The sequence below is a fragment of the Entelurus aequoreus genome, linkage group LG09, assembly GCF_033978785.1.
Source record: "Entelurus aequoreus isolate RoL-2023_Sb linkage group LG09, RoL_Eaeq_v1.1, whole genome shotgun sequence".
Taxonomy (NCBI): Eukaryota; Metazoa; Chordata; class Actinopteri; order Syngnathiformes; family Syngnathidae; genus Entelurus; species Entelurus aequoreus.
The window spans coordinates 32,369,729-32,395,136 of record NC_084739.1 but is presented as its reverse complement, the minus strand read 5'-3'; the positions used below and the strand labels follow the sequence as shown (position 1 = coordinate 32,395,136).

Genomic DNA, 25,408 nt, shown 5'->3' with positions numbered 1-25,408 from the left:
TGTTCTCATCGGCGACGCGAGATTATCCGACGCTGCCGGGGGGCAGGGGGTAGGGGAGCCGGCGGGGGCTTCGCAGGAGGTTTCCCCGGTTCCCCAATGGCGCCCCATGGATGATTTTCCACTCGAGCAGTCTCGGGATGAAACTCTGCGCGCGACCTGGGACCAAGTGATAACAATTGATGGGCAGCGGGTTCGCCCGGGGATAGCGCGGGATTTCCCTCACTTTGCATTGATTAGGGACAGATTATACAGAGTGAGTCGTGACACTCAGACAGGGGTGGAAATCACCCAATTGTTGGTGCCAAAAAGCCGTCGGGAAATGATTTTCAAGGCGGCACATTTTAACCCGATGGCCGGTCACATGGGGTATGATAAAACACTCAATCGGATAATGGTCCGGTTCTATTGGCTAGGCATTCGGGCAGATGTGCGCCGCTGGTGCGCGGCTTGCCCGGACTGTCAACTAGTCAACCCAGCGGCCACCCCTAGAGCCCCTTTGCGGCCATTACCACTCATAGAGGTCCCATTTGAGCGAATTGGCATGGACCTCGTCGGACCATTTCATCCGAGCACCCAGGGATATCGCTTTGCGCTAGTCCTGGTGGATTACGCAACGCGCTATCCCGAAGCAGTGCCGCTGCGCTCCATCTCTGCAAAGAGTGTAGCGCAGGCACTGTTTCAAGTTATCTCCCGAGTTGGAATCCCGAAAGAGATTTTGACTGACCAGGGCACGTCCTTTATGTCACGCACATTAAAGGAGCTGTACGGATTATTGGGGATCAAATCCATTCGGACCAGCGTTTACCACCCACAGACTGATGGAGCGGTTGAATAGAACCTTGAAACCCATGATCCGGAAGTTCGTACACGAGGACAAACCAAATTGGCATAAATGGTTGGATCCCCTGTTATTTGCAGTGCGGGAGGTTCCTCAGGCCTCAACAGGATTTTCTCCATTTGAGCTGTTGTTCGGCAGGAAGCCGCGAGGGGTACTGGACCTAGTTAAAGAAAGCTGGGAGGAAGGTCCAAGCCCCAGTAAAAACGAAATTCAGTACGTCATGGACCTGAGAGCAAAACTCCACACATTGGGGCACTTGTCACGTGAGAATTTGCTCCAAGCCCAAGAACGTCAGCAGCGCCTGTATAACAGGGGGACACAACTCAGACAATTTTCACCGGGAGAGAAAGTACTTGTATTACTCCCAACATCCAGCTCCAAATTACTCGCCAAGTGGCAAGGACCGTTTGTGGTTACACGACGAGTAGGTGACGTGGATTATGAGGTTCGGCGGGCTGACCGGGGCGGGGCGACACAAATATACCACCTCAACCTACTAAAAGGTTGGAGGGAAGCGGAGCCTGTCTCCATGGTGACGGCGATAGCGGAGAGCGAGGAGCTGGGGCCGGAGGTTCCCCCCTCCCCCCGGCCCTTCCCTCTCCGCTGTGATAATCATCTGACGCCGTCACAGAAAGCAGATGTGGCCAATTTGCAGCAACATTTTGCTGACGTGTTCTCCCCCCTGCCAGGCCGCACGAACCTCACCCAGCATCACATAGAGACCAACCCAGGCGTGACGGTGAGGTCTCGGCCCTATAGGCTTCCCGAACACAAGCGCCAAGTAGTTCGGGAGGAATTAAAAGCAATGCTGGAATTGGGGGTAATAGAGGAGTAACACAGTGCATGGTGCAGCCCCATAGTTCTGGTAGGGAAGAAAGATGGGTCTGTGCGGTTCTGTGTGGACTACCGCAAGGTAAATGCTGTGTCACGTTTTGACGCCTACCCGATGCCCCGGGTCGACGAGCTCCTGGACCGGTTAGGCACTGCTCGTTTTTTCACGACACTGGATTTAACTAAGGGCTACTGGCAGATTCCCTTATCTCCAGAGTCTAAGGAAAAAACGGCATTCTCCACTCCGGAAGGTTTATACCAATTTGTGACCCTTCCGTTCGGCTTTTTCGGTGCGCCTGCCACATTTCAGAGACTCATGGACCGGGTGCTGCGTCCCCACGCGGCATATGCTGCCGCCTATCTGGATGATGTCATCATCTAGGGGAACAACTGGGCGGAGCATGTGCAGAGGGTGGGAGCGGTACTCGAGTCCCTGAGGCGGGCGGGGCTCACCGCCAACCCGGCGAAGTGTGCGGTTGGCCGGAGGGAGGTACAGTATCTGGGGTACCACTTGGGGGAAGGTCAGGTGCGGCCTCAGATAGACAAAACCGCAGCAGTTGCGGCCTGCCCGACGCCGAAGACGAAAAAGGAGGTGAGGCAGTTTTTAGGGCTGGTGGGCTACTTCCGGAGGTTCATTCCCCGGTTTGCGGACCTGACCAGCCCACTAACTGACCTCACCCGAAAAGGTGCTCCAGATCTGGTCCAGTGGACGGAGCAGTGCCAGCAGGCATTCGAGAAGGTGAGGAAAGCACTTTGCGAGGAGCCGGTATTGCACATGCCTGATTTTTCCCTCCAATTTTTTTTGCAGGTGGACGCGTCGGGCAGAGGGCTGGGAGCTGTTTTATCCCAGCAGAAGGAGGGCAACGACCGCCCCGTGCTGTACATCAGCAGGAAACTATCAGAACGAGAAAGCCGGTACAGCACGGTGGAGAGGGAGTGCCTCGCCATCCGGTGGGCGGTCGGTGCCCTCCGGTACTACCTGCTGGGACGCCCGTTCAGCCTCTGCTCGGACCACAGGCCTCTCCAGTGGCTCCACCGCATGAAAGATGCCAATGCGCGGATCACCCGTTGGTATCTCGCTTTACAACCCTACCATTTCAGAGTGATCCATAGGCCGGGGGTGCAGATGGCCGTGGCGGACTTCCTCTCCTGCTCTCATGCGGGGGGGAGTAGGCGCGGCCGGACGATGTCCCGGCCTAAGTCTGGCGGTGGAGGTATGTGGGAGAGGGTTGCGATCAGCGCACTGTTGGAGTAAAGGTCAGCCCCCCTGTCCATCAGACAGGGGCGTGGCATGGGCTGACTGAGAGACACGGCTGGCAGATGATTAGTTTACGCAGGTGGTACGTGTTAGACTGATCATCTGTTGTCTTTAACAGTGAGCGGCCGGGTGCAGGAGAGGAGGAAGGAGCGAAGGGACTGAAAAGTCAATTCCTCATATATATTGAAAACCAAAAAAAGAGAACATTATTAAACCCTGTCAACTCTGCGCAACTGTTTCCAGCGTGATTCTGTGGGACTGTGAGTACAAAAGCTTACAGGATCTATGATGAATTTTGTCTTTTCTGACTTATAAATGTTGTTACAATTTTGGATACTCGTGTCAAAGTATCAAATTTTAGGGTTAATGTATTTTGCCGTGAACTTGCATGCAGTTTTGGATGCCTCTGTTCGCAGGGTTTTGCAGTCTGGCTACTATTATTTCTATGCTATAATCATGGTTTCACAATTATTATGCATTGATTAACTTCACAACCAAAAATTTATAAAATCACATATTCCTTAGAGATTTTGATGTTATTTAAAGGCCTACTGAAACCCACTACTACCGACCACGCAGTCTGATAGTTTATATATCAATGATGAATTCTTAACATTGCAACACATGCCAATACGGCCGGGTTAACTTATAAAGTGCAATTTTAAATTTCCCGCGCAAATTCCGGTTGAAAATGTCTTTGTATGATGACGTAGGCGCGTGACGTCAATGGTTGAAACGGAAGTATTCGGACACCATTGTATCCAATACAAAAAGCTCTGTTTTCATCGCAAAATTCCACAGTATTCTGGACATCTGTGTTGGTGAATCTTTTGCAATTTGTTTAATGAACAATGAAGACTGCAAAGAAGAAAGCTGTAGGTGGGATCGGTGTATTAGCGGCTGGCTGCAGCAACACAACCAGGAGGACTTTGACTTGGATAGCAGACGCGCTATCCGACCCTAGCCGCCAACCGCACGGATGATCGGGTGAAGTCCTTCGTCGCTCCATCGATCGCTGGAACGCAGGTGAGCACGGGTGTTGATGAGCAGATGAGGGCTGGCTGGTGTAGGTGGATAGCTAATGTTTTTAGCATACCTCTGTGAAGTCCCGTAGCTAAGTTAGCTTCAATGGCGTCGTTAGCAACAGCATTGTTAAGCTTCGCCAGGCTGGAAAGCATTAACCGTGTAGTTACACTACCGTTCAAAAGTTTGGGGTCACCCAAACAATTTTGTGGAATAGCCTTCATTTCTAAGAACAAGAATAGACGGTCACGTTTCAGATGAAAGTTCTCTTTTTCTGGCCATTTTGAGCGTTTAATTGACCCCACAAATGTGATGCTCCAGAAACTCAATCTGCTCAAAGGACGGTCAGTTTTGTAGCTTCTGTAACGAGCTAAACTGTTTTCAGATGTGTGAACATGATTGCACAAGGGTTTTCTAATCATCAATTAGCCTTCTGATCCAATGAGCAAACACATTGTACCATTAGAACACTGGAGTGATAGTTGCTGGAAATGGGCCTCTATACACCTATGTAGGTATTGCACCAAAAACCAGACATTTGCAGCTAGAATAGTCATTTACCACATTAGCAATGTATAGAGTGTACTTCTTTAAAGTTAAGACTAGTTTAAAGTTATCTTCATTGAAAAATAAGGACATTTTAATGTGACCCCAAACTTTTGAACGGTAGTGTACATGTCCATGGTTTAATAGTGTTGTTGATTTTCTGTCTATCCTTCCAGTCAGGGGTTTATTTCTTTTGTTTCTATCTGCAGTTAAGCCCGATGCTATCACGTTAGCTCCGTAGCTAAAGTGCTTCGCCGATGTATTGTCGTGGAGATAAAAGTCAATGTGAATGTCCATTTTGTGTTCTCGACTCTCATTTTCAAGAGGATATAGTATCCAAGGTGGTTTAAAATACAAATCCGTGATCCACAATAGAAAAAGGAGAAAGTGTGGAATCCAATGAGCCCTTTTACCTAAGTTACGGTCAGAGCGAAAAAAGATACGTGCTGCACTGCACTCTAGTCCTTCACTCACGTTCCTCATCCACAAATCTTTCATCCTCGCTCAAATTAATGGGGTAATCGTCGCTTTCTCGGTCCGAATCGCTCTCGCTGCTGGTGTAAACAATGGGGAAATGTGAGGAGCCTTTCAACCTGTGACGTCACGCTACTTCCGGTACAGGCAAAGCTTTTTTTATCAGCGACCAAAAATTGCGAACTTTATCGTCGATGTTCTCTACTAAATCCTTTCAGCAAAAATATGGCAATATCGCGAAATGATCAAGTACGACACATAGAATGGATCTGCTATCCCCATTTAAATTAAAAAAAATTCATTTCAGTAGGCCTTTAATACTGTCCGAAACAACAGTAATGAAAAAACATTAGAATAACAGTACAAAATAATAAATATAAACAAAAAGTATTATTAGTAATAAATAAATACTTGTATTATCAATATAAGAGTAAGATTTACTTTATTGATCCCGCATGGGAAGATGTTACTAATAGATCGGTAGGTTGTGAGTTCAAACACCGGCCGAGTCATACCAAAGACTATAAAAATGGGACCCATTATCTCCCTGCTTGGCACTCAGCATCAAGGGTTGGAATTGGGGGTTAAATCACCAAAAATGATTCCCGGGCGCGGCACCGCTGCTGCCCACTGCTCCCCTCACCTCCCAGGGGTTGATCACGGGGATGGGTCAAATGCAGAGGACAAATTTCACCTACCTAGTGTGTGTGTGACAATCATTGGTACTTTAACTTTAACTTAAACTCAAGTGTTATTGTGAACAACTGTGATCACTTATCCATGCCTTTATGTTCATGTTTAATCATCTACAAACCCCGTTTCCATATGAGTTGGGAAATTGTGTTAGATGTAAATATAAACGGAATACAATGATTTGGAAACACTTTTCAACCCATATTCAATTGAATATGCTACAAAGACAACATATTTGATGTTCAAACTCATAAACTTTTTTTGCAAATAATAATTAACTTGGAATTTCATGGCTGCAACACGTGCCAAAGTAGTTGGGAAAGGGCATGTTCACCACTGTGTTACATGGCTTTTCCTTTTAACAACACTCAGTAAACGTTTGGGAACCGAGGAGACACATTTTTGAAGCTTCTCAGGTGGAATTCTTTCCCATTCTTGCTTGACGTACAGCTTAAGTTGTTCAACAGTCCGGGGGTCTCCGTTGTGGTATTTTAGGATTCATAATGCGCCACACATTTTCAATGGGAGACAGGTCTGGACTACAGGCAGGCCAGTCTAGTACCCGCACTCTTTTACTATGAAGCCACGTTGATGTAATACGTGGCTTGGCATTGTCTTGCTGAAATAAGCAGGGGCGTCCATGGTAACGTTGCTTGGATGGCAACATATGTTGCTCCAAAACCTGTATGTACCTTTCAGCATTAATGGCGCCTTCACAGATGTGTAAGTTACCCATGTCTTGGGCACTAATACACCCCCATACCATCACAGATGCTGGCTTTTCAACTTTGCGCCTATAACAATCTGGATGGTTCTTTTCCTCTTTGGTCAGGAGGACACGACATCCACAGTTTCCAAAAACAATTTGAAATGTGGACTCGTCAGACCACAGAACACTTTTCCACTTTGTATCAGTCCATCTTAGATGAGCTCAGGCCCAGCGAAGCCGACGGCGTTTCTGGGTGTTGTTGATAAACGGTTTTCGCCTTGCATAGGAGAGTTTTAACTTGCACTTACAGATGTAGCGACCAACTGTAGTTACTGACAGTGGGTTTCTGAAGTGTTCCTGAGCCCATGTGGTGATATCCTTTACACACTGATGTCGCTTGTTGATGCAGTACAGCCTGAGGAATCGAAGGTCACGGGCTTAGCTGCTTACGTGCAGCGATTTCTCCAGATTCTCTGAACCCTTTGATGATATTACGGACTGTAGATGGTGAAATCCCTAAATTCCTTGCAATAGCTGGTTGAGAAAGGTTTTTCTTAAACTCTTCAACAATTTGCTCACACATTTGTTCACAAAGTGGTGACCCTCGCCCCATCCTTGTTTGTGAATGACTGAGCATTTCATGGAATCTACTTTTATACCCAATCATGGCACCCACCTGTTCCCAATTTACCTGTTCACCTGTGGGATGTTCCAAATAAGTGTTTGATGAGCATTCCTCAACTTTATCAGTATGTATTGCCACCTTTCCCAACTTCTTTGTCACGTGTTGCTGGCATCAAATTCTAAAGTTAATGATTATTTGTAAAAAAAAAAAGTTTATCAGTTTAAACATCAAATATGTTGTCTTTGTAGCATATTCAACTGAATATGGGTTGAAAATGATTTGCAAATCATTGTATTCCGTTTATATTTACATCTAACACAATTTCCCAATTCATATGGAAACGGGGTTTGTATATTCCATCCATCCATCCATTTTTTACCGCTTGTCCCTTTCGGGGTCGCGGTGGTGCTGGAGCCTATCACAGTTGCATTCGGGCGGAAGGCGGGATACACCCTGGACAAGTCGCCACCTCATCGCAGGGCCACAACATTCAAACTCACATTCACACAGGAGAGCCAATTTTTTAGTGTTTATGCTTTGTTAATAACTGGAATGCACATAATTAGATCCCATGGTATAGTAATGGTATTCTACAATGTTATATTGGTCTTATACACTTGCTATGTTAACTCGCAATGCCTAAAGTGTATTCAACACAAGCAGGAAGAAGTAATATCTAACTTTGAATGGTCACTGAATGAAGCCCTTGACAGGAGTACCTGTTGCTGTTTGTTTACACTGAACACACACAATGCTAAATTACTAATTGGAAGTGACATGTTTATATTAAACTCAAGTCTTCATGAAGTAATTTGTCATCAAAATAATTTATCCAAGTTATTATGTCTTAGTTTTACATTGGCGTGTAAAGCTTTGTGGTGATCCCGCAAATGCTGCACAATATTAATGTATTACCGCAACTTTCTTATGGCAGGTTTTGCAAATGCCATCGCCTAAAAGACTTCTTGGTCAATTTTTATGTAGCAGAAATGTTACCACACTGCAGACTTTAGAATTGTTTTGGGTGGAAAAAGCTGGCTGCTTTGTCCTGCTGCCATGTTTAAGCTATTGTAGCACTACTAGCATGTCTCTAAGTGCGAATGAGCATGTGCAACGCTGGTGTAACTTTGTTCTTGTTCCCTGCAGGTTGTGCCAAAAATAACGTACCAGCATTAACGTCTGTTTATGTCTGGTTAAATAACCCTGACATTCATATTCACGTTGAATAGGGTAAACCCTAGCCAAAGAGGGAGGAGCTTGTCCCCTTCAGTTTCAGGCTTTGAGGACAAACAAAAAAAGGTAGGATTAATCCAATCCAATCCACTTTATTTATATAGCACATTTAAACAACAAAATGTTTCCAAAGTGCTGCACAACAATATTAAAAACAATATTCAAATATTATCCTTAGCTCCACCAATGCCTGAATAAAAACAAAAAATAAATACATATAAAACCAATATAAAAAACAATATAAAATAAATATGATTAAAAACGATTTTAAAGGGTAAAACCAAATAAAACAGTAAATAGAAATCTAAATTTTAAAAACACAGAGGACAACAGAGGACCACACAACTCACGTAGTGTTAAAAACCAGAGAATAAAAGTGGGTCTTAAGACGAGACTTAGAACACTCCACTGTGGAAGCAGTTCGAACATGGAGGGGCAGAGTGTTCCAGAGCTTAGGGCCGACCACAGAGAAGGCCCTGTCTCCCCTGGTTTTAAGTCTGGTCTTGGGCACTACGAGCTGGAGCTGGCTCTCGGACCTCAGAGTGCGCGCAGGATTGTAAATTTATAATTTATACTGAGGTGCCAGTCCATGTAAAGCTTTAAAAACAGACAGCAAGGTTTTACAATCAATTCTAAGATGAACAGGGACTAATTAAGTATTATTTTCATCTAATTTTGGCATGTGCAAAAGACTAACATGTGGAATGCAGTGAAATAACGGATGCTAAAGCAGCTTATTTAAGCAGATCTGAATCAATCTGGGCAACACGGTGGTACAGGGGTTAGTGCATGTGCCTCACAATACGAAGGTCCTGAGTTCAATATCGGGAGTTTGCATGTTCTCCCTGTGACTGCGTGGGTTCCCTCCGGGTACTCCGGCTTCCTCCCACCTCCAAAGACATGCACCTGGGGATAGGTTGATTGGCAACACTAAATTGGCCCTAGTGTGTGAATGTGAGTGTGAATGTTGTCTATCTGTGTTGGCCCTGCGATGAGGTGGCGACTTGCCCGAATGCAGCTGAGATAGGCTCCAGCACCCCCCGCAACCCCGAAAGGAACAAGCGGTAGAAAATGGATGAATGGATGGATCAACCTGTGAAGTACAGGTGTACCTATATTGTGACCGGGTGAATATTTATAAAGTTTATTTTCGACCGCGTCTGGAAAATATCGGTGACGACCTTTACCTTTGGAGAAACTGGGCGTGGTTTTATTTGCAATCTGGGAACGCCTCCAAAAAATCCATCATGCAGACACACTCAAAAATGGGTTATAAAAAAAGCATACACTATATTGCCAAAAGTATTTGGCCATCTGCCTTGACTCACATATGAACTTGAAGTGCCAACCCATTCCCAACCCATAGGGTTAATATGACGTCGGTCCACCTTTTGCAGCTATTACAGCTTCAACTCGTCTGGGAAGGCTGTCCACAAGGTGTGTTTATAGGAATTTTCAACCATTCTTCCAAAAGCGTATTGGTGAGGTCACACACTGATGTTGGTCAAGAAGGCCTGGCTCTCAGTCTCCCTTCTAATTAATCCCAAAGTTGTTCTGTCGGGTTCAGGTCAGGACTCTGTGCAGGCCAGTCAAGTTCATCCACACCAGACTCTGTCATCCATGTCTTTATGGACCTTGCTTTGTGCACAGTCATGTTGGAAGAGGAAGGGGCCCCGCTCCAAACTGTTCCCACAAAGTTGGGAGCAGGGAATTGTTCAAAATGTTTTGGTATCCTGGAGCATTTAAAGTTCCTTTCACTGGAACTAAGGGGCCAAGCCCAACTCTTGAAAAACAACACCACACCATAATTCCTCCTCCACCCTCTCTGTCAGTTTACGTGGCCTACCACTTTGTGGCTGAGTTGCTGTTCCCAAACTCTTCCATTTTCTTATAATAAAGCCGACAGTTGACTTTGGAATATTTAGGAGTGAGGAAATTTCACGACTGGATTTGTTTCACTGGTGGCATCGTATGACAGTTCCACGTTGGAAATAACTGAGCTCCTGAGAGCGGCCCATTCTTTCACAAATGTTTGTAAAAACAGTCTCCATGCCTAAGTGCTTGATTTTACACACCTGTGGCCGGGCCAAGTGATTAGGACACCTGATTCTGATCATTTGGATGGGTGGTCAAATACTTTTGCCAATATAGTGTATCTCGACCCATGGTTCTTAAACTTTTTTCAACACCTCAGAAAATACTTGGCTCTCCAAGTACCACCATAACGACCAGCATTAAAATACAGTAGCGTAATAGGCCTAAATATTCATTAAAAACAAGGCAGAGGTTTTATTTAACAAGTATATTTAATATTTTTGGAACAGTAACACTGTGTTTGAATATAGGAAAATAAAACACTGAACTTTGACCAAATTATTCTTTGGCGTACTACGAGTGGTACATGTACCAGTTTGAGAATAACTAATATAGACCATTAAGGTTACAATCATCATAGTCCCCTTTAAAAACAGATGTTGAGGATCTTAAACTAGCTTTTTTGCAGATACTTTTTCCCCTGAATTTCAATATTTGACTCTGCTATTTTAATATTGCCAATGCCATTTTTTTGAGGAAAATATACTGTTTTTTGATATGTGCGGCCAACCTAACTATTGTCATTTTTCAATATAAAAATGTGACTGAAAAAGACAATTTTCACAAATGAAAAAAAACTTTATTTGAGATAACAACAAGTGTTGATGCAATCATCTTCACAATGTAGACTGGTAAATATGAAGCAGTTTTAATTCCTAAGATAGTGCTACTAGACCTAAGCATGTATGCTCCTCCACATTGGGAAATAAAGTCACACACGCTATATATATATATATATATATATATATATATATATATATATATATATATATATATATATGTGTGTGTGTATGTAAAGAGTAGACAGTTCAATAAATACGCATTCCACTAACACATTATTGTTATTATGACGTGACGCACAGGGTCAGTTCTATAGCTGAAAGGTAAAGCAGAGGTATAGACACACTTAATGAAAGGAATGAAGAATCAAGGCAAGTAGATCAGTGAAAAGCTGCAGAGTGAATGCACTACAAGTACAGCCAACGATGACACTTCTAAAGGTGTTCAAATTGTACATTCAGTTAGTAGAACGTGCAAAGTAACTGTAGTGGATGTTGTAGATGAAAAAATACTTTTACTTTAGGTGGAGCAAAAACCACGTTTCACTAACGATGTAGATGCTGTACCATCATAACAATACTGGAACACTACTGTGGGTGAGTCACGGCCTTCGCTTGAAAAATAACAATAACAATAATAAAGGCAAAGTGTATAAACACAGATTTATGATCATAGTTAACATTTCTAATCTGTGTCAAATGCTCATGTTCGTCTCTGCTGCACAATTTACAACATCATGCAGCTTTTGTTTTTCAAATCACTTTGCAAGTGCAACCTTGTATGTTCATGTGTCACACAAAGAACAGTGCAAGAAAGAGCAAGGACACCGAAGACAAAAATAGCTACCACAGAATGAATTACCATGGCAACGTCAGGTTTGTTATCTGTTTTATGTCAGAGTGGGATATTCGCAAGAGTGCGCATATTTCAATTCTACTGCCTTAATATTAAGCCAAGAAGAATGTAAAAACAAAATAAAAATGTAAACAAATCATATAAAAATGAAATAAGCTCTTTTTTTATTTAAAAAAACAAAGAGTCCCTTTTTGTTGTGGCCAACTTAGCTATCAACATGATATATTTTCATATGAGCAAGTGAAATTATACAGTACCATAACCGTTTAGGCATTTGATCTCTTGAGATTAGTTCACATTAACACAAAAATAGCTGCATAAAAAAAGATATGTTGCTAAATATAAGATTTATCCACTTAAATAAAATAAAAGTGGGCGACACGCGATGCAGACATGATGCTTTCTGCTATGCCCCCATTTCTATTTTTGTCTCTGAACAGATGTTTCTACAATTATTTCCCGCAAAATGAATTGTGCATAAGTGTGATATGACAAAGCAAGTTGATGGGAAGAGGAAACTGAGGGCAAGGAGGGAGAGATCACACAAACACACACAAATACATACATACACAAACACACGTACGTAAATGCTCAGTGAGCAAATCAGGTGAAAATTTCCCCACACGGGATTAGTCACAGGAAAAGCTAGAGAAAACGCCAGAGGAAGACAGGAAACCAGGAGAAGCGGAGATGAGAAGACCAAACGTCCCGGCAGCTCTCAGTTGGACAGTGGACTGATGTGACAGCCGAGGGAGGGGAGAGAGGCTTTCTCTGCTGGGGAGGGGGGCGCTGGAGAAGAGCTTGGGGGGAGCGACAACACACACCCTTTAGCTATTGGTTGGGGGGAAGGAGAGAGGGATGGAGGAATAATCTTGATGGCTTAGGCCTGATGAAAGAGAAAGAGAGAAAGAGACAAAAAAGGAAACAGGTTGTAAAATTACCAGCTCTGGGTTGGGCTTCCTGTCATCATGCCTACATGTGATCCATCATTTACATAAACTACTTCCTTTTGCCTTCAGCATCAATAACTAGGCCTTTTGCCTTCAGCATCAACAACTAGGCCTCGTTTCTCTTAGATGATCCAACTGTGTTTGTGATTTAATGAGAGGGAACCTCCAAAGTCTACTGTGTTAAAGTCATAGAATTTGGAGATCAATCAAAATGATTTGAAACATGATCATGTACAGTCGGGGTGTAACGGTGCAGCATCCTCACGGTTCTGTACTTTGGTAAAAAATGTCACAGCTCAGCTCCTTTTTTGTACAGTAAGAATACAAAATGCAAAAACACAAAACTGATTAGCTTTTCAGCTTTAATGTATTTTGAAATAAAAGTTACATATCAAAAATGACAAAATGCTGGCATCTAATTTTACCAATAAAAGCAATTCTCAAATTGAAAATAAAAAAGATATACATATATTATCATGAAGAAATAAATGAAGGATGCAGATTTCAAGTTGATAGATTTTGTGCATTAAAAATATGTAAAGATGGGTCAATATTAGGGATAAGTTGAGCGATCGGCCAATTTTTGTAAAACAGTATGTGATTGGCGCCTTAACCAATTAATGCATCTAATTACCGATCACAAACTCTAATCCCCTCTGGCTAACACTATTGATTTTTAGTCGATGCTCTGACAAACAGCTAGCATCTAATTATGTGTCTCCATACACAGTGTGGAGCCGCGCCTCCAAGCTAACAATAATCACCTCCATTATGACAAATAAACTGAAATTCTTTGTATCTCATAAAAGAAAATTGGTTAAAGAGAATCAACTTCAGGGAGAAGATTTAACATTGAGGTTTTAGAGGGGGCTCCCCTCAGGCTAAGGTGGCCCTGCTGGGGGCCAATAATCATTTTCACGCTGTACTTTTGAAACAACTTGTTTACAGTGTGTCTTTTAGTTAAGTGCAACAACGCTAACAAAGAGCAACAATAAAAGTTGTAAAGGTAAGTTTAAAAAAGTATTTTATTTTTAGTAGATTCAATTCTCTCACTGGCTAACAGTGCTGTATGTTTCCGGCTCAATAATAAAAAAATTTAAACCAAAAAAATAAAACACCACAACCAACAGCGAGGATATGTTACCAAAAGTGGTTTAAGAGAACAAATTAAACAAATATGTCTGTCTATCTGTGCTGGCCCTGTGATGAGGTGGCGACTTGTCCAGGGTGTACCCCGCCTTCCGCCTGAATGCAGCTGAGATAGGCTCCAGCACCCCCCGCGACCCCAAAAAGGGACAAGCGGTAGAAAACGGATGGATGGATGTACAGTATATATCTGTCCCAATGGCAAGTAACACTTCGCACGGACGGAATTACATTATCCTTGTGTGATGGAGTTGTCCCCTTTCTCCGAGTGTTTGCATAGATGGGGTGTGTCTTTGCTGGAGCTGCTGTCCCCGCGACCCGATTCCGGATAAGCGGTTGAAGATGGATGGAGGGTGTGTATCTTGGATGGTTTAAGTCAAGAAGAGGGCAATTCACAAAGATCATGGCTCTTTGGAATATGAGCGCCCTCTAAGAGTCTACCTAACTGGTACGTAACCATTGTCATTTTTTACTATTTTATATATTAATTATTTCTATCATCATATGTATTATTTCATTTTCAGTGTCTCCGTTGTTGCATCATGCTACATGCTTATTTTGATTACATGGTTGTATTTTAACCATGTGAAGCACTTTGTGAGCACTCTCTGTGAAAAGTGCTATATAAATAAAATGTCATTACTTATTATTATTATTATTACATACAGCAGCTATAAGAGCACGATTAATAGTTTTACTTTGGAGTGCTGTTACCATTCTCGCCTTAACAATGGTGGCACAATTATTATTAATTGTATTTATAAACTAATACCAAAACAATATGTGTTTTGTATTTCACCAGAAGGTAAAGGGTTGAAAAACAAGACTTAAATGAACGTGTCACACACCTAAAGTTCCGTAATGTAAAATTCCGATACAAATAGATGTCCTGTTATACCCCTAATGTAGAGTGAATAAAGGTTGTAAAAGAGTGACTCTTTATGTTGCTGACAATTTAACGGATTAGTTAAATTCACAGGACACACAATTGTAAAAATGGTGGTGAAATACAAGTTAGACGTGAATCACCGTCTGGAACACATTGTTTTTGTCTTTGGAGGTTCCACTGTATTTATGACAAACTAACGTATTGAGTTGCATTGTTATCCTTCATGCTCAATGAAGCTTAGCAGCATTTCATAGTAATATCATTACACTGTAACTCTGCAGTTCCCCTCTTCTTTGCTGCGCTTTAACAATGAGAATGATACGGCAAGTGGGTGTTTGCGGTCACTGTGACTCAGCTGTTTTTCATCTCCCAAGAGGGAACTTGACAGTGCAGCTATCGAGTGAGTATGTACTGCAGGGATGAAGCATCAAGCAAGGAAATGGACACACTCAAAATAAACAGTGCAGAAGCTTATGCAGGGTTTAGTTCAATGTATCTACTCTTTGTGAACTATTATCCTCAACTTTCCCTGTGAGCGAAAGCGCTGTTAACTCAGCGCACTGTAAAATAACTACGGTACATGTCAACCCACCTAGGCTTAATGAACAGAGAGAAAATCAAGGGAAAGAGTACAATCCACTGAGTATAAAAATAAGCATTTAGATTTTTATAAAGCCTGATTGGTTGTCATGGCAAACGTAATCAACAAGGTTAGTGATGCAAAGAAAAGGCCAAGGATGAAACAAGACATGCAGGCAGACAAACAGGAAGCAATCAATCAAGTCAAATCGTGCATATTGTGAAGATACACACAGTCACACACAAATTAATAATTAATACATCTATAATGTTGTTGGTACCTATCCTCTCTTCTATTGTGAGAACCAAGTTTAACAGATTAAATAATGAGCTCCATGTTTGTGTTTTTATAAGAAACTCTATATATTACAGAGTATGTCAGTGACTAGACATACTGGATGACAAGGTTACATACTGTATGCCTGTAGCTTTGTCAATTAAAAGATGGCCGGAAAACATTTTTTTTGGTCTAAAGCAGGGGTGTCCAAACTTTTTCCACTGAGGGCCGCACATTGAAAAATCAAAGCTAGCAGGGGCCATTTTGATATTTTTTATTTTAAAAACCAATAAAATATATGTATAAAAAATATACATTTAGGCTTCCACTCAGGCTTGATCCCGGGGACCCTAAAGGGTTTTGGTCCAAAAAATATAAAAAATGTGTCATTATTCAGTATTATTATTTGTGTTATTATTCAAGTTTTTAAATCTCTAGATCAACATTAGGTCTGTCAATATAACATTTTTTAAAGATTTAAATTGTATGTTCTTAAGTTTTATTGTTGTTTATGTTTTTTGTTTGTTCGTTTTAGGCCCTTTAAAAAAAACAGCTCGTTTTTTTTACATGGCAAACACAAAATATGCAACATTTTCCCCAAAAAATATCTCAAAATATTTAATGTGACGTAATTGGAGCCTTGAATAGGTCAATAATTCATAATGACATTGATTTTTTTTTCTTTTTTTTTTCTTCTTAGTTTCTTTTCCTAATAAAGTTGTTTTAAAATGACCTGCGGGCCGCACTTTGGACACCCCTGGTCTAAAGCTAAATGTAACGTAACAAATTAGCATTAAAACAACCCCAAAAAAATGGCGGCATGTTTGTATGGGTGTGGTCATGACAGATCACACGCACAGCAGTCCTCTGCATGCCACCACATGTTTTTCAAAGCAGTGTTCTGTAGTATTCATGTTTAAATGTGTGTAGAGAAGCACATTCACACAAGTGCTCACACCCTCTCTTTATGTAAAGTGACTCAGAGCAGCAGACATCGGGTTAATATGGCACCATGTAAAAGCACAAACACCATTATTGCACGTTTTGAGGCTTGGGTACAGTAGGTCGACATGTCTGCATGCATGTTTAAACTGGCTGGAGCAGTGCACAGTCAGTACGTTTCTATGCACTAAAATAGTGTAATTTCTCAAACAATTCCCTTTCTTTTTCACACATACATGTAAAGTCCCAGTTTCCACACGCTCTCTCTAATGTGACTTTTAGCCACATGCAGTGTGCCTCTGGTACACCAGGGGGGATTGTGGTCCTTTCAGCTTGTTTAGCTATAAGGTAATGTAAAAAGAGTAGTAAAAGAAAACGCTACATGCTAATAAGCCAGCACCTGGAGCTTTCAAGCTCCGTCTCTACCGGATAACTATAACTTTCCACTGCCATCTGGTGTTGTTGGTAATGTTTTAATGTGTTTAAGTGACATGTGCTCATTATGATTATCCGAGACATACCAAAAGATCGCTATTTTAGGTGAACTGTTTGACTATTCAATTTTAGTACTAACTAATATTAACACAGTGAATTATTTTAATTGCTGGTTTACAAGTCAATGAAGTTGTCTAAATTGATGTGCAATGCATCCAAAAAGTATTCACAGCGCATCACTTTTTCCAAAGTTTGCTATGTTGCAGCCTTATTCCAAAATACAAAAAAACATCATTTTTGTTCTCAAAATTCTACAGACAATACCCTATAATGTCAGAGTGAAGAGTTTTCTTTACAAATTTTTGCTCATTTATTCAAAGTACAAAAAATAAAATTCACATTTACATAAGTATTCACAGCCTTTGCTCAATACTTTTCATATGCACCTTTGGCAGCAAATACAGCCTAATGTCTTTTTGAATACGATTCCACAAGCTTGGCACAAATATCTAAAGCCAGTTCAGCACCTTAGCACCTGGACCCCGACTTAAACAAGTTGAAAAACTTATTCGGGTGTTACCATTTATTGGTCAATTGTACGGAATATGTACTTCACTGTGCAACCTACTAATACAAGTCTCAATCAATCAATCAAAACCTCTCAAGCTCCATCAAGTTGGATGGGAAGCGTTGGTTTATATTCAGGATGTCTGATGGTCACCCTTTCAGAGCTACAGCTTTCTTCTTTGGAGGTAGGAGAACCTACAAAAGGACAACCATCTCTGCCGCAATCCACCAATCAGGGCTGTATAGTAGAGTGGCCAGACGGAAGCCATTTTTTGTTAAAAGTTTGCCAATATGAACATAAAAGATTCTCCGACAATGACAAACAAAATATTCTGGTCTGATGAGACAAAGATTGAACTCTCTGGCGTGTATGCCAGGCGTCATGTTTGGAAGAAACCAGGCACCGCTTATCACCAGATCAATACCATCCCTACAGTGCAGCATGGTAGTGGCAGCATCATGTTGTGGGGATGTTTTTCAGCGGAACTGGGAGACTAGTCAGGATAGAACGAAATATGAATGCAGCAATGTACAGCGCTATCCTGGGAAAAAAAAAAACAACGCTTCCCATCCAACTTGATGGAGCTTGAGAGGTGCTGCAAAGAAGAATGGGCAAAGAGGAATGGGCAAAACTGACCATAGATAGGTGTGGCAAGCTTGTGTCATCGTATTCAAAATGACTTAAGGCTGTAATTGCTGCCAAAGGAGCATCAACAAAGTATTGAGCAAAGGCTGTGAATACTTATGTACATGTGATAGTTTTAATGTACCGGTATTTGATTTTGGAATAAGGCTGTAACATAAAATGTGGAAAAAGTGATGCACTGTATATGGACGTTTAATTCTCACATCACCAAATAAAGTAAAAAATAACGATGTTGATGTAGTCTTTTGAATTAATGTGATCGATGCTGTCTTGAAGTCATGTGATCTATTTTATCTATTTATTATTGTTGTCTACTGACTAACAAAACATACATGTATAGTTTTTACTTGGCATTCATTTATTTGCGTATACAAAAAAATTTAAAATGTAGGATGTCCTGGCATCATGTCCCATGTTTAAAGGCCTACTGAAATGAATTTTTTTTATTTAAACGGGAATAGCAGATCCATTCTATGTGTCATACTTGATCATTTCGCGATATTGCCATATTTTTGCTGAAAGGATTTAGTAGAGAAAATCGACGATAAAGTTCGCAACTTTTGCTCGCTGATAAAAAAAAAGCCTTGCCTGTACCGGAAGTAGCGTGACGTCACAAGCAGTAGTGCTGCTCACAATTCCCGTTGTTTACAATGGAGTGAGAGAGATTCGGACCGAGAAAGTGACGATTACACCATTAATTTGAGCGAGGATGAAAGATTCGTAGATGAGGAACGTTACAGTGAAGGACTTGAAAGGCAGTGATGGACGTATCTTTTTTCGCTCTGACCGTAACTTAGGTACAAGCTGGCTCATTGGATTCCACACTCTCTCCTTTTTCTATTGTGTATCACAGATTTGTATTTTAAACCATTTTAGATACTATATCCTCTTGAAAATGAGAGTCGAGAACGCGAAATGGACATTCACAGTGACTGAACATGTAAATACACGATTAATAATTCAGCTTTGCGAAGCTAAAAAAAATAGAAGCTAACCTAGCTACGTAGCCAACTTGATAGCAGCAGTCTCAAATGCAGATAGAAACTAAATTTAAAAAAAACCTGACTGGATGGATAGAAAGAAGATCAATAATACTATTAAACCATGAACATGTAAATACACGATTAAAAATATTCCGCTTGGCGAAGCTAAAAAAACAGAAGCTAAAAAAACAGAAGCTAACCTAGCAACGTAGCCAACGCGATAGCGCCAGTCTCAAATGCAGATAGAAACTAAATTAAAAAAAAACCCTGACTGGATGGATAGACAGAAGATCAATAATACTATTAAACCATGAACATGTAAATACACGATTAATAATATTCCGCTTGGCGAAGCTAAAAAAAACAGAAGCTAACCTAGCTACGTAGCCAACGCGATAGCGCCAGTCTCAAATGCAGATAGAAACTAAATTAAAAAAAACCCTGACTGGATGGATAGACAGAAGATCAATAATACTATTAAACCATGAACATGTAAATACACGATTAATAATATTCCGCTTGGCGAAGCTAAAAAAAACAGAAGCTAACCTAGCTACGTAGCCAACGCGATAGCGCCAGTCTCAAATGCAGATAGAAACTAAATTAAAAAAAACCCTGACTGGATGGATAGACAGAAGATCAATAATACTATTAAACCATGAACATGTAAATACACGATTAATAATATTCAGCTTGGCGAAGCTAAAAAAACAGAAGCTAACCTAGCTGCGTAGCTAACTTAGATGCAGCGGCGGGCGTTGTACGCTTTTGACGACACCCCGGCCGCCATCAGTCGGCAAGAAACATATATTTCCCCAAAGTTACGTACGTCACATGCACATATCGAAACGCACGTACGGGCAATCGATCAAATGTTTGGAAGCCAAAGCTAGACTCACCGTAGTGCGTTTGCTATCCTGCTCAAAACACAACACAACCTCCTGGTGTTGGTGTTGCTGTAGTCCGCTGCTCCACCGGCTCCAACTTTCTTATTTGCAGTCTTCAGTGTCCATTAAACAAATTGCTCTATCGCTTTATTAACAAGCGGTAACTGGTTGTAGTTCAAAAAGTAACGCACACACATACACAAGCTGCTGTTAGCCAAAAGTCACGATCACACACACTCAAGTTCTCCGCCAACTCACTCGCGCATGCGCGTTCCCCAAACCCTTAAAGACACAGTACACTAATGCAAATATCACGGATATTACAGTATTGTACTTAGCCGCTAAGACACCGATCGATCCCAACTACAACGTTCTTCTTTGCAGTCTCCATTGTTCATTAAACAAATTGCAAAAGATTCACCAACACAGATGTCCAGAATACTGTGGAATTTTGTCAAAGAAAACAAGAGGCTTTTCTATCGGGTCCGATGGGGTCCAACCACTTCCGTTGCTTTTGTGACGTCACGCGCATAAATCATATCCAAAGGAGTTTTACAACCGGAAGTGTGGCGGGAATTTTAAAATTGCACTTTATAAGTTAACCCGGCTGTATTGGCATGTGTTGCAATGTTAAGATTTCATCATTGATATATAAACTATCAGACTGCGTGGTTGGTAGTAGTGGGTTTCAGTAGGCCTTTAAGGGGGAACTGCACTTTTTTTGGAAATTTGCCTATCATTCACAATCCTTATGTAAGACAAGCACACATATGATTTTCTTTTTTTATGCATTGTAACTCGATAATAAGTCAGCTAACAAAGGTGTCAATGGGAGTTGCTCTAGTCTGCCTATCAAACTACAACTCACGCATAATTCATGAGGCATCAAACAAAAAAAAAGAACACCCACTATACAATATCTGCTTTCACTGGAATGCTGACTGATTGGGTGTTCATGTATTACCGTTAAGATGAAAAATTAATCAGAGTCTTTGCAAAGGGCTAAAAAAAATTTGGGTGCATACCAGTGTCTTTTGTATGTCTTTGCCAACTCCAGGTCTCAGTTGGCTGTCAAAGATTACCAACTTCTTGATTTATGGCCACGTTCTTCTAACATCCAGGTGAGAGGCATGATTTATAGTCTAGAATTAACTTTCACCAGCTGACAGGCGAGACAACAGCTCCCCAGCTCATGTCAATACAGCGAGCATATATGATAGTTGCTCTGTGATCAATGTGCCGCTAAAAGTAGGTCATAGACTTAACACACTTACAATAACAATATCACCAATGCTGGGTTAATATTCAGGTCACAAAATGTAAATGGAGTATTGTTAGCATTTTTTGGATGGTTATTTAGAGGACTTTCTGGGCGGAATAAATGACCTGCCATTGACTCCATTGTTGGCTTACTTTTCTTAACGTTTAGAATGCATAAAAAAAGAAACATTTTGTGTCTTGCCTTACATAGGTATAGTGAATGATAGGCACAAATCCCAAAAGAAGTGCAGTCTTCTTTGAGAACATTATGGCACTTATTAAATGGGTGGGTTTGTATCTTATCATATATTTTACAAATATTTACTTATTTCAGCAACCGTACTCTATCTTCAATTGAATTGGTATGCTTGTTGGCCTAAACAAACCCCCACCACACTGCTTGGTCGTCTTCGCCTGTGAATAATGTAGGAAAGAGCGACGTGTTGGTCTTCCACGAAGCGAACAGCCAGAGAGAAACGGTTTCCAATCGCATGATTTAGGTGTGTTAAGCAGATTTTTAAAAAGCCAAACGAACAGATTAAGGTGTTTCCATGTGTTGTAGAAAGCTTATTTCGAGTCAAATTATTTGAGAAATCTGACCAATTAAATGCTTTGAAACATGCTTAGTGAAGGCTCATGTAAAATTCACCACAGGGTTTCTAACAATGTTCTCTCATTGTAAAACTATAATGAGAGTTTGACTGAGAAGACATTCTAAAGAAGCAATACACTGCAGGATGGACTGTGTACCGCATGCCCTGGGAAATCTTAATTATGTTAATAGTTCATGGATCCTGGATACAGTAACATAATCTATAATCGATTTTTATCTATCATCCAAGGAGAAGTATGAATTAAATGTTGCCAAAATGCCAAATGTGAGCATGTGCCAACTCCTTTTGTGCAGAAGCAATGCCAGCAAAAACAGTTTTCTAATTAAAATAATAACAGCAAAAAACAAGCGACAACACATAGCCCGAAGCAAACCGAGATGCGGTCTAATACTATGTTGTCGCCATGCCAAGACACTCAATCAGCTTTATCTTTCAACAAAGTGTGTGGAGTAAAAAAACCCTCATCAAAAGAACAAAGCAACAAACAGGGAGCTTATGAACTGGCAGATGATGGTCATTCCAGTCCAGAAGCCAATAAAAAAGTGTTTAGTTTGTATTATACACTCACGATTGGTGGAAAATGTTTATCATGTTGCAGATATTCTGTACCAGTCAAGACTCCCTGTGATATTTTCAAGATTGTTTTGTTCTTCCAATAAGAGCCACTGTCTTCTATGCTTCAATCAAAGTGGATGTGTACTCACCCCATTCCACTCCACGCCCATACTCACTTCCTCGCCAGTTTCAGAGCCGCTCTCATACTTAACGCTGGCTAGGCTCTCCCTGCTCCTTCGTCGGTCGCCATCTGCATCCTTCAGAATCTCAACCACGCGTGTCTGGTGGATGGGGTCAATGCCCTAATGGCAGGAACAGACAGAGAAACATGCCATAATCAGAGCGAGCACAAATGTGAACATAGACAGCATAACAGTGGCTGAAAGTGTGCAGATGCATGAGAGTTTTAAAGTGATGTATGTGACTTTTAAAGCAGTGAAGAGATCATATTTTTTGTATGGCTGTGAAATGAAAGTGATGATTAGGAAGGAAGGTGGAGGTTCTCTGGCGGCTATCACTTACTGCGTTGCTCTGGATCCAAAGCAGTGTAGAGAGAGGGGAAAAATATAATGAGATTGACTCTCCTGACACATTCCAGAAGCGACACAAACTGTCTATTTGCAGAACTGCAGCTGACCTGTTTGCGGGATCTCACAGCACACTCCTCCAGGGTCTCTGCAGCTTCCAGCTTGCCCTGGCGGCGGTACAGAGCCCCCAAGTTCCTCAGTGTGGTGTTTACTGTGGGGCTGCATGCACAATAAACACACATTAACATAAGGAAACTGTGGTCTGACTACATTTAGTTCTACTGTAGAATGTATTGTGATTAGTTAAGAAAGCAGCACATGATCTAGGCCAGAATAGGCATTCAAGGCTGAGGCGCCCTTGAACAAGGCACCTAATGACAGGATGAATAGCTCTAGAAAAGTGTGTCCAAACTTTTGACTGGTACTGTACATGATGTATAAAGGCTGACACTTTCTGGCATTTATCAAACCAAAAATATCTTAAGAGTGTAATGTAACAGTCAGCTGTGTATTTTAATGTCTTTATGAATGAGGGTTTAAACATTAAAATATGTCTCACCTGTTGACTTTGCAGGCTTTATACCAGCCACCATACTCTCCATACGGCGTGTTGTCTCTCTGTTTGCCCTGGAAGTAAAATTAAAACATGGAGGGCAGAGTGAAAGGGGGATGCTGCGGTAACTGAACTGCCAGCATTTCTTTTGTGTACATATAACAATTACAGTATTTGCCCACGGGTATTTTATGCTGTCTAAGCTTTAGCAGCATGAAAAAAGATTGGGTTTCACTTTCCATGATGTAACAACTGACATGTTTCTCTTCTCAAATGACACCTTTTGGAAAATGTTTTTTTTATGTACTTTGGTTGTAAATGTCACAGGGGGATTAAATAAAGGCCCTCACCTTGCTCATCTCCTCTCTTTCCTCAGCGTGCATCCAGATGGGCTTGTTTTCAGCTGCAGACACACACACACACGGGGTTCGACAAACTGCACAAAACGTCTGGAAAACCCCACACTTGATCTCTTGAGTCTAAGTCGAAATACTCATGATGCATGGAAGTGGCTGAGCACGGCACATAATGCCTTTCCAGAATTTTTCACTGTTAATTGCGTAAGTACATTTGGTGTAGTGAAATATGGATCCTGAGCAAAAGATGCAGAAATGTCTCATTACATTAAAAGGTAGTTGAAAAATGTTTTAATGACAAATGTATGACCATAACAAACTAAACCCCTGAGAAATAAAAGGATTCATACATTTTTCTTATGTTATAATTTAGACAAACTGCAGCTGAGTAATGCTGATGTTCTGGTTGTCTCTTCGCCTTTGATGCCAGTTTCATTTGATACAATCTGAAAAATCTTGTAAATTGGATTCTGGGAAGGATAAATCTGTCAGATTTTTTCCAAGAAAAGCTGACAAATGCTTTTTATAGATAAATTGTATCTCTGGAGAAATGCAACCAAATAGTTCAGTTTCAACTGAAGGACAATACAATTGCTAAAATTGGTATGGTATGGTATAGAGTCCAGACAAGAAAACTCTTTATTTCCCCAAAAGCTTTTTGGAAAGAGTCTTTGAGTCCTTTGAATGGAGATGGTGGGCAGCTGTCTTAGAACACCGTCCACTTTTTAACCATCTGTCCATCACTGCTGGCTGGTGTGACATAAACAGTAGGTGGAATATGAAACAATAGTGGATGAGCGTTAAAAAAGGAACAGGTCTTAGTTTAATCAAAGTTTTCCTACATTTTCCTCATGTTGACTTAGTATTAATTATGTTTGTTGTGAAAATCTTCACCGCATCAATGAGACCTTACCATCAACAGATCCAAACTCTTTCTCATGAGCACGAGTCAGAATCTCTTTATACAGAATCTCAGCCTCTTTGTATTTTCCCTGTTTAAGATAGCAGGACGCCTTCAGAAAAGAGAGGACATAAATACAGTTTAGAGTTTGCATCAAATGGGATCACTGACTCACTCTGGCACTCCCTAAGAGCAGGAATAGTCTTCAGCCCATGTACACAATAACCTGTGCAAATTGCATTGTGGCACTAGATTTTATAGATACAAGAGGCTTTAGAGCAATGTGACACAAGTCATCTGACAAGACAACTGCTGACTTGTTTGCAACTGGCAGTAATTACAAAGACACTTCTTAGGATGTGAGATTCATGAGTCCAATAAATATAATCTGTAAGTAATTGCTTTAGAATTTGACTGAATCGGCTGAGAGCATCACATACATCTCAAGAAGCAGACTACAATCATTAATTACTTTCTTAAACCCGGAATATAACAGCCTTACACTCTTGCTGCTGTTGTTCACTGCCTACGCGACACGCATAAAATTGAAGAGGTGAGCTCTCACCAGGTTGTTCTTGGTTTTGGCCACATTAGGATCATC

The 25,408-nt window shown here is 41.2% G+C and overlaps 1 protein-coding gene across 9 annotated transcripts in view; it reads right to left on the bottom strand.

The window, feature by feature from the left end:
• Positions 1-25,408, bottom strand: part of klc1b (kinesin light chain 1b) — a 59,142-nt gene that overhangs the window by 6,892 nt on the left and 26,842 nt on the right. For 3 of the 9 annotated variants that reach the window (XM_062058577.1, XM_062058578.1, XM_062058576.1), the window contains exons 8-14: positions 25,373-25,408; positions 24,820-24,919; positions 23,901-23,953; positions 23,557-23,624; positions 23,108-23,216; positions 22,993-23,001; positions 22,620-22,772 (exon numbers count right to left, since the gene is read on the bottom strand). The exon at positions 25,373-25,408 is cut by the window's right edge and continues 138 nt beyond it. In XM_062058577.1, coding sequence (XP_061914561.1) covers positions 22,620-22,772; positions 22,993-23,001; positions 23,108-23,216; positions 23,557-23,624; positions 23,901-23,953; positions 24,820-24,919; positions 25,373-25,408 — 528 coding nt within the window. Of the gene's footprint in view, positions 1-10,876; positions 12,627-22,619; positions 22,773-22,992; positions 23,002-23,107; positions 23,217-23,556; positions 23,625-23,900; positions 23,954-24,819; positions 24,920-25,372 lie in introns of those variants that run through there. The other 6 variants (XM_062058582.1, XM_062058581.1, XM_062058580.1 and 3 more) reach the window with 4 other exon arrangements.